Source organism: Setaria viridis, chromosome 4 (genome assembly GCF_005286985.2).
Source record: "Setaria viridis chromosome 4, Setaria_viridis_v4.0, whole genome shotgun sequence".
Lineage (NCBI taxonomy): Eukaryota > Viridiplantae > Streptophyta > Magnoliopsida > Poales > Poaceae > Setaria > Setaria viridis.
Genome location: NC_048266.2, coordinates 22,149,723 through 22,160,035, shown reverse-complemented (window position 1 = coordinate 22,160,035; position 10,313 = coordinate 22,149,723). Strand labels below are relative to the sequence as shown.

Genomic DNA, 10,313 nt, shown 5'->3' with positions numbered 1-10,313 from the left:
CCGACCCTAGTGCCCGGGGTCGGGATGGGTTTGAGCCCTTAACGTGTGGGTCCTGATCGGTTACGTACTTGCTAAAGAGGTGATTGGGCCGATGTGGGCTTAAAAAGGATTATGAAGATGAAAGAGGAGGTCAGCCCATGAAGCGCGTAAAGATAGTACGAATCGTACTTGTAAATATTCCTTTTCTGTTTAGATTTGGGGATAGAGTTCTAGTCGGATAATAAGTTTTTCTGTTTAAAGTTAGATATAGAGTTCTAGTTGGATTAGAAGTTGTTTGTACTGAGCTATAAATAGCCACCCTTATGGGTCTGTAAAATAACAATCAATTCAATACAACAAACTACTTTTTTCCTCGTACTTACTTTCAAGCAGGCGACTTCGCCAACACTTTTTCTTCTTTTTCACGAGTTCATACAGGTTGGCGGGGCTACATCAACTTGACCTCCGGCTGATCTTGTAAGTTCCGTTTATCGAGTAATTTCTAAGCTTTAACTTCGGGCGCATCGCTGTCGTTTCGTTTAGATTTATTCACTAGTTATCGATATTCACTAGAATTCTAGGTTTTACCTGTTGTTCTAGTTTTATCACCAGTTATCCAGCTTGGAATTAGAACCTTCGGCTTTGTTATATCTCACTACTTAATTTACCACTTTTCTACATAGCCGATCGGATCTGTTCCTAGTGTTGCTACCTTAATGTTGTTTAGATTGCTCTAGTAGTTTTCTCTACAAACGTTACTTGGTGATCGGTTGCTTCATAGCCGATTTCCTTCATTACTGCAAATCGGCCGATTCGCCGATAAGCTTTCCTAAGATCAGAACTTTAGCCGATCGCAACCCCTGGGAACTGACACGTTTATTTCCTTGCCAATCAACAGGTCAGATTGGCTGGCACGCCGCGCGAACCGCACCAGGGCGATCACCTGAACAGGAGCGAAGCAGATTCTCCCGGGTCGTGTGTCCGACGCTGGGAATACGATCAGTGATTTCTAGCGCCAACAACTTTCATTTGATCCGTGGATCTTTAAGAGCAAGGTATCCTCTCTCCCTCGTAGCTTTTTTTCACATCGATTCGCTATATATTTGTTGCATTTTTGAACTTAGGGTTTCTTGCAAATGTACGATGCCGAGGCGTGGAAAAGCTAAGAAACTAAGGTAACCCCAGCGCACGTAGTTATGTTATGTGATCATTATTGTGGATCAAATGAAAAACCTTAATTGTAGGTTTATTGTTAAGTGCGTTTGGTTCTTACAACGAAATAAACTAAATTGTAGTTATGGCACCAAGATGACCGGAAATGCCTTCGATCCATTGCCTCTGCCTAGTGGTGTTCCAGTGCCTATGTCCTTTTGCGGGTAGCCAAGTCTGATGAACATGCCACGTATAGGCAGAGGTATTGGATGTGTTCCAACTTTGCGTTTGAACCTACACTTTGTCAGCGCTGCATTAACATGTTGGTAAGGAATTGTTATTGTCTTATAATTATTGACCATATTTTTTTATTTTATAACAATTGCATTTGTTGTAGACCCCTCCACCGCTATGTGATTTTGAGCAGTGGATCGACACTGAGATCAATCCTGAAGACAAGGAGTTTTTGGAGTATATGTTGCGCTGGGATGCAGAGAGGAAGGAGATGTACGAGAAGAGGCTCAGAGAGGAGGTTGCGGAAAAGGAGGACAAGGAAGAGGAAGAAAGGAGGCGTGTTGCTGCAAACAGGGAGGAAAGGGAGAAGAAGCTTGAGCCTGCACACCGAGCGAAAGCAGCGATTGAGGAGAATCCCGATGCCTTGAGGAAGGGAAAGTGACCTCGTTGCACTCAATAGTCATAATTAATTTCTAATTCTATGGTTCATTTATAAACAATATTTTCTATCGTGAGACTTATTATGTTGTCATGTAATGATGCACTTTAAGTATGGTCATGCAAGTGGTAGATGACCTATGTTTATTTTCCGATGTAATGCACTTCAAAGTTGTACTCTAGTGAAATTTTCGCAGAAAATAAAAAGGGTACTTGTTAGTGAAATTTCGACAGAATTTCCCCTATTTTTTGATGCAATCCATACAAAATTATGAGATGAATAGTGAATATAAATACAAACATACAAGCATATGACACATTCATAATAAAATCCACAATAGTTCACAATTAAAGTCCATATACACAAATAGTCCATATAACACAAAGTCCATATACCACATAGTTCGCAATAAGCACCCTTAATGCCTCCTAGTCTTACCCTCACCCTTGTGACGAAGGGCGTCGGTGCCTGGAGTGTAAGGAGAACGTGGGCGACGTAGTCTAGTGCCTACAACCTGTGTAGGCTGAGTCAAGGGAGCCTCATGGAGCTAAGACGTGCCAAGCTCCTCGGGTCACTCATCGTCATCGTCGTCGTCGTCCTCATCCTCGGATGCAATTGCTTTCGAACCTGAGGGGCCTTGCCTAGACGTACCGATGCCTCCTTCGCGTGGGGATGGAACGTGCACGTCTCGCGTCGTGGCAGTCCTGCAACCACAACGAGTAGCCGCACGGCAAAGCCGACTTGATAGTCGCTGTTGTGAGAAAACTAGTTACACGAAAGAATGTAATGTATTAATAAAGTATTTGAAAGCATAATTTGAGTCTTAAGTCTAGAAAGCTTCACGTCTCGGGGTCCGTAACTCTAGGACAGAAATGCTCAATATCTCTAACCGAGCTTTGGAGGGTACGACCCTGCAAAAAAATTTCAGAAGTCAGTAGTCACTAAAGCAATAAATGATTAAGTCATTAACTTACTTACACACTAAGTCACTAAATGACTAAATGATTAAGTCAATAAGTCACTAAATGATTAAGTCAGTAAGTCAGTAAGTCCTTATCTAACTAACTAAATCACTAAGTAACTTAACATAGAACATAGAAAAGTGAAGCAATTGTCTTACCATCCTATCCAGGTGCCTGAGCACTCACAAAAAGGTGCCTGAGCCAAGCTTAGGTCCTGACTGGATTTAAAATATTACTCCAAGCTTAGGTCCTGACTGGATTTAAAATATTACTCCGGATCCCTCTCTCCCAAATTACCATTTTGTTATTTCTATATTCATAATTTTTGCTATGCATTTAGGTATACTACTCTATATATAGATAAATAGTAAATATATGAATTTAGAAATGCCAAACGACATATAATTTGGGACGGAGTGAGTATCGAAGTATTGAACAAATTACATCTCTGCGGAATACATTTGAATTTCAGGCTTATGGTTTGTCTTTTCTAAACCACGGTTTCTCAAAAATTTGCCTATAAACGTACAATTTCTTTAAAACTACTTTATCCAAACAGACCCTTGAGTGGTGCCTGAGCCCTGAGGGGTGTTTAGTGTTTACTACTTTGGCAACTGCCCTCAGCACCTCATGGCTCGGGCAACGGAGTGTTCGCATGCAGCTGCATTGATTGCGTGCTTGGTTGATTTGCTCAGCGTTGTACTGCCTTAGCTTACCCAGAAAGACCAGGCGTGCTTGGTTGATTTGCTCTATCTGCCAAGATCAAGGTGCTCCACGTGGAATTAATTGACGAATGCGACGCCTACGAACCACCAAATAAATAGAGCCCCTGCTGCGGCCTCCATGCAGATCAGTGCTCAGCACCGGCGGACCGCCAAATCGGCGAGTTCAGCACCGGCGTATATTGCGGGATAGAACTCCTCTTCACCGGGACTGTCGAGTTTCGCGTTATTTTAGTAGCCATAGGCATGAGTTCACTAAAAAGTGCAATTTTCGTCATTAGCACAAGAATTGAATACCCAATGGCCAATGTGACCATCTATAGCCTAGAGCCGCGCCATCGTGTTTGGCTAGTTGTTTATACAAACTTCTACTAATGAAAAGGGTGTTATCTTTGAAATCATTGATGCCCTAAGCGGCGTGACTTACATTTTCAATTCGTGAGACAACTAGTATGGTCTTCCGTCTCCTCAGCTCCAGATCGTCTGACCTGGCAACATCATATTCATATCTGAGCAGGATTACAATCACGTGGCCTACGCTTTATATCTCTTCTGCCCACTTGCATGCACACACAATAAACCCTCAAGCACAGTCCGACTCTGAGGGTCACCGCACGCAGCAGACGCATCAGAGGCACCCGTATTAACAGCTGGACCATTGCGGATGGCGGATGCAACGCGCAACCACCACCATGCACACAAGTCAAGTCGCGTCACGGCTGTTTCGTATGTCTCTTCACAGCGCGCTATATAACACGCGCGTATGGCCATCCGGCGGCGGCAGACGGAGCCCATATACCACTGCAATCAAGCGAGTGAGAGAACCAAGGCGCAGGGCAGTGAATAATATATGGCGTCACTGACGGCCGGTAGAGGTATCAGCGGCCATGCTTTCTGCCAAGTCGTTCTGCTACTGGCGGTGGTGCTTTCCCCGGGAGTTGTCCATGGTTCAGGCTCCGGTGGGTTCGAAAAAATCTCGGCCATCCTCATGTTTGGCGACTCCATCGTCGATCCCGGCAACAACAACCACCGGCTGACAGAGGCGAGGGCCAACTTCCCTCCATACGGGCAGGACTTCCCCGGCGGAGTTGCCACCGGGAGATTCTCCAATGGTTTGGTCCCAGGGGACCTCTTAGGTATGTTGTCACAAGATATACTGTTTGTATTTTCATTATGGTATAAAATTGTCGGCAGGAGGTGCTGCATGGAAGGGATTAAAATCATAAAACTATTAAAATGTATAATCGTGCGGTGTTTCAGTCTTTTAGAGGCAGCCTTTAGTAATCCAAAAACTACACACGCATGGTAGTAGAGTGCACGTAGTTATGTATTTTAGAACATGGTCAAAACTCCCAAGGTAATCAAATTAACTTGCTAGATGGAAGTTATCTATAGAGATTAAAAAATCAAATCGTGCATGGCTGGCCAAGAACAAAGGGTTGGAGAAACTACCCCGTCACCTCGTTGTCCCTTTTTCGGGCGTCATTCCAGATTCTGCCATATATGCAGTATAAGGATGATGCAGAAGAGGTTGGAGATGGTAGCTACTAAGAGCGTAATACTACCTCCCTTCTCCTTTATTTGACGCCGGCTAGCTCAAATTTGAGCTAATGAACGTCAAATAAACGAGAACTACTACCTCCCTTCTCCTTTATTTGACGCCGGCTAGCTCAAATTTGAGCTAATGAACGTCAAATAAACGAGAACGGAGGGAGTACTACAAGATATGGAGAAGGGAGGTGGTACAGAGTATCGGGAGGCATTTATCAGCCAGGGCCTAGGAGTTTGGTGGAGATGTCGCCATGCTTCTGTGCTTGAAATATGTTGTATAGGAGAAAATTCAAAGCAGATAATCGGCAGCTCTCCTACCAGGTTTGTTTTAAAAAAAAAATTCAAAGCAGATACTGTGCAATCAACGGGGCTACTGAATGCAGCTAGTATGGTTGTCCTGGATTTTCAGGGGGTTTCCTGTCCTTCCATGGCATTTCCGGTGGTCCAACTATGCTCGTGTCATCTGGTACAGTATGCATTGATAGCACGGAACTATGGAGGCGTTGCTGAAGTCTTCGCCAATAGTACATCTGTATACAGTAGGAACTAGAAAGGCATAGCTAATTAAGCCTTATGTAGTTTTATCGCGAAATTAAACATACGATTTATTCCTTCAGAGTTAGCTCCTTTGCATATCCTTAATCAAACTTATTTTTTACCATATCACTACTAATGATTAATGAACAGCTTCTAAGTTGGGCGTTAAGGAGCTACTGCCTCCTTACCTTTCTGACAAGCTGCAACCGAATGACCTGCTCACTGGTGTGGCCTTTGCATCTGGAGGCAGCGGATATGATCCGCTCACATCTACACTCTCGGTACATTCTCTTTTGTGCTGCACATCAAACTATTACAATATGGAATTAGTAAATTCTTTTTTATTGTCTCTGAGATCACTCCATAAATCAAGAAATTAATACAAATGAATGTAGACTGCCAGGTCAAGTGCCGAGCAACTTGAATTATTCCATGACTACAAGGAGGAGCTAGCAGCTTTGGTTGGAGAGGAGGAGATGACACGTGTTATTTCTCAAGCCGTCTTCTTTACAATCATGGGGGCAAATGATATTGTAAATAACTATTTTGCAGTTCCTTTGAGACGTCATGACTATGACCTTCCTTCTTATATGGACTTTCTTGTCTCTTCAGCGATCAACTTCACAACGGTAATTGTTATGATTGTAACTGCACAAATTCTTTGAGACTGGATGATATGAAAACTTTTTAATGGCTTATTTTTGTTCCCATTCATAAATTTTATTTCTACATTCAACATCTTTTTTTCATTCCCTTATGTTTCAAGTTTACAATATATCCCTGGTTTACACTTTGTTTTCATTACAACGTCGATTCTTCTATATATAAAAAACAAGCAAGACACAGACTTTAACTTCTTTGCAAACAGATAGATTATATATTAAATCCACATCTCTCGGTACACTGAAATGTTCGTGGACCACTTTTGCACAGACTCTGAACGTTATGGGAGCCAAGAAGATAGGAATTGTTGGTGTTCCACCATTGGGTTGTTGTCCTTCACAAATAACACTTGGAGGAAGTCCATCAAGGGAATGCGAGCCGTCAAGGAATCAAGCATCACTATTATTTAATTCAAAGCTCTCAAAGGAAATAGAGCGACTAAATGTAGAACGCAATAGTTCTGGATCAAAGTTTGTTTATATTGACATATTCTACAATTTACTCGATCTTATTCAGAATCCAGCTTTTTATGGTAAGTTTTATGTTTCATTTTTTGTAACCCAATATTGTTGCCTTATACAAATTTAAAATTATAAATTTAGACAACTAAAGTTTTGCTTCGCATAATAACTTTGCAACAAGTTAGACCTCTACAGAAGGTGGCCTTAACTAACACGAATCAAAGAGCAATAGTGTCATCTTTCAGCTGGCACAGTTCAAAAATGACTACTAAAAGGATGTAGCTGAAGCATAATTTGATAGGAAACTTTATTCTAAATCTAAATGAAATAAGGTTATAAACTCTGTTGTTTCAAAAAAAAAACAAGGTTCTAGTCTCAGTAACGAGCAGGTACACGCAGGCACTGTATTTAAAGAATATGACAACTACCTAGCTAGTTGCACGCCCTCAGAGACCTATTTAACGAATCAAATGTGTAATATGATGATAGGGCCTTGCTTGTGTCTTCTTCCTGAAGGGATGTTAATTGATTCTCATTACAGCAATTTCTGCACTGAACAATATATGGCACAATTATGTAGGATTCAAGGAGGTGAACGAAGGTTGCTGTGGTAGCACGGTGTTAAGTGCTGCCATATTCATTGCGTATCACAATGCATGTCCAAATGCAAATGATTATATTTTCTGGGACGGCTTCCATCCTACCGAGAAGGCCTACAACATTGTAGTCGACAAGCTCATCCAGCAAAACAGGAAGTACCTAGTTTGAGGAAACTGTCGTATTCGGATACGAGTACAACAAAAATGTAATTGCACTCTACAGAGTTGAATAGTTAATCATTAGTGTATTCAAGACAATTGGATCACACGTTTAAATTTTTTATTGCAATTTACCAAATGGAAAAAAGTTTACTTGTCTCTAATGCATGTAGAAATTTGAATTGTTGTCGGCTGAACATGCATACATTGGCATTCAAAAATAAACCAATGGTGCTAGTTTAACTATACTATTATGTGCTTTTTTGACGGATTTTAGGTGAGGCCCCTACCTCTATTTTTTATATATATGAAAAGTTTATGTACATGGTGTAAGGCTTCAAGCCTTAAAAGAAAAAGGAAAAAACTACAGCAGACTACTCAGCCAAATTTTTATCTTCTCCTTAATTGCCGGTTTTGCCCTCAGGGTAACCAGCTTAATTTCTTCCATGAAACTTGCTCTCCATCTAGCGAAAGAGATGCGAAAGAGAGAGAACCTCTGTCAAAGACAATGCTATTCCTGTGGCACCAAATTGACCAAGCAGCCACCATCACGATTTCCCTAAAGCTGACTGAACCAAACCTCTCCCTAGCTTGAATGACCATGTTCAAAGTTGGGAGATTAAGATCCCAGGCAATGTCCAAAAAGATCCAACAGGCTTGGCTGAATGGGCAAGAGAAGAACAGATGTGTCACACCCAGTTTTATATGACCAAAACTGAATTCAAACCATATGTATGCCAGGATCAGTTTATTCATACATACGGCGACTTCATTAGTGAATATCATTACAATGTCATACATAAGCGTAACTTTAATACAGAATGACCCTTGGGTCTAAAACAGAAATACATTTAAGGGTTTTAGCAGAGCGGGTCTTCCATCGAGCCACAGGCAGTCTTCTGGGGAATCGCCAGCCTAGTACGGAGCATTTGGGTCGAATCCAGATTCTTCCTAGTACTCCACTTCTTCTCCAGCTTCTGAGCAAGGGAAAATGGTGAGTACATCGAAATGTACTCTACAAGTGTGGGAAACATATGACATGAGACGAAAACAAGGAAAATCTTACTCTAGATATAGAGCACCTAAGAAACTCATCCTAAACCTTAATTACCTTAGCACCTATTGAAAGGATCTTGTGATGCCTAGAGGGGGGTGAATAGGCTCACTTCAAATTTTTCCTGAAAAACTTCACAGTAGTATTAGATGTGTCGGAACTTCCGACGCTATGTCGGAACTTCCGATTGATGGGAACTTCCGGTATAGGATCGGAACTTCCAAAAGAATAGAGTGAGCTGAACAAAATTCAAAATGCAACCTGAATCTGCCAATTCTATTTGAATCAAAAGATAGTAAATGAAGCATAGAGACTACTCAGGGTGATGTATGAGCAAGGAACCACACAAATTGATAGATCGGCTAAATTCAGGCTTCTAGGTTAAAATAAAATCGAAGAACACAATAAGCACAAGAGACAAGGATTTGTTTACCAAAGTTTACTCCCACAAAGGAAGCTACGTCTCCATTGAGGAGCTCACAAAGAGCCGGATCCTCACTAACCCTTTACCTCCCTCAATCAACCACAAAGGAGGGTTGAGTCACTTACTATGAATCCACGAAGGATGGGTGATACAAACGTTCCCGGGCGCACCACACAAAGCGGGTGCTCAAACGGGCGATGCCTAGCCATCTAGAAGCAAGCATCAAGAGTAACAAACGCGAATCAGAGCCGAGGATGCTTGGAGTGCTCTTGAGATGAACTAGTTGAACCTCACACTCAAACCTAGTCTAGCACCCTCAATCTTGCTCTCACCCAAACCCTAGCTCAAACTCTCAAGGATTTAGCTCTAAGGGGTGAGGGGGAGGAGTATTCAATGCTCAGAGGGGGTGTTCTTCATGAATAGGTTAGCAGCATTGAATGGGGGGGGGGGCTTAGGAGGTATTTATACCCGAGCCCCCAAAACTAGCTGTTACAGTACATTTATGTACCTATCGGAACTTCCAATGAAGTTAGAACAGATGGTCGAGGAACCCTATCGGGAGTTTCAAGAAACACCCGATGCATATTTATTGGAACTTCCGATGGAGTTTCAGAACTTCCAATACTTCAAATTAAATTAGAAGAGGACCCCTATCGGGAGTAATTGGATACTTCCGACTGGTGTCGGAACTTCCGATACTCATAGAAAAACTGAGTTAAAGGTTGTGCAAGTGTGTGAGATGTGTCACTCAAAGGGTGGTTAGCATCTCAAATGAGCACTTTAGCATCTTCAAGCTATCCATCCGCATCCTCCTTTATATTATGGTGTTCCTATACTTAAATTCTAAATTAGAAATTATAAACGAGTCTTCTTTTGAGCTTAACACCGTTCCATTTTTGCAATTCGGGGTTTCTTGAGATTCTTTTCGTACCTTTGCACTTCTCTATAGTTAGAACCTGTTAGTCACTTGATAAAATTATTAGTCCCCTAACCTTGCATGTCATCAACACCAAAACCCACTTAGGGGGCCAAATGCACTTTCAATTTCCCCCTTTTTGATGATTGATGACAACACAATTAGGGCTCACATGAGATATATAAATATTTTGAATGCAACCATATAGGTGAGCTCCCCCTTAATATGTGCATGAGAAGGTAGACAACCTCAAATGCCACTTCGCACAAATTAAGTGAGCTCCCCCTATATTCTTGCATTCGTGGGGTGCAAAGGTGTGACATGAATATCAATGTGATGCATACGACAAGATATAGCACTTCAACAAAGTGGAAATAAACATTAGACCAAGTCATGATCAACACATGCAAATTAGAGACTTTGAACCACACTAGCATCCCAAATAAGTCTTACAAATTTAA

At 41.7% G+C, this 10,313-nt stretch overlaps 1 protein-coding gene across 1 annotated transcript; it reads left to right on the top strand.

Annotated features, from left to right (window-relative positions):
- Positions 1 to 4,256: 4,256 nt before the first annotated feature.
- LOC117851220 (GDSL esterase/lipase EXL1) lies at positions 4,257 to 7,622 on the top strand. The gene is made up of 5 exons (XM_034732990.2): positions 4,257 to 4,624; positions 5,727 to 5,857; positions 5,972 to 6,205; positions 6,510 to 6,771; positions 7,281 to 7,622. Exons 1-5 carry the CDS (start codon positions 4,339 to 4,341, stop codon positions 7,466 to 7,468), a joined length of 1,101 nt encoding a protein of 366 aa, XP_034588881.1. The 5' UTR covers positions 4,257 to 4,338; the 3' UTR covers positions 7,469 to 7,622.
- The last annotated feature ends 2,691 nt before the right edge of the window (positions 7,623 to 10,313 follow it).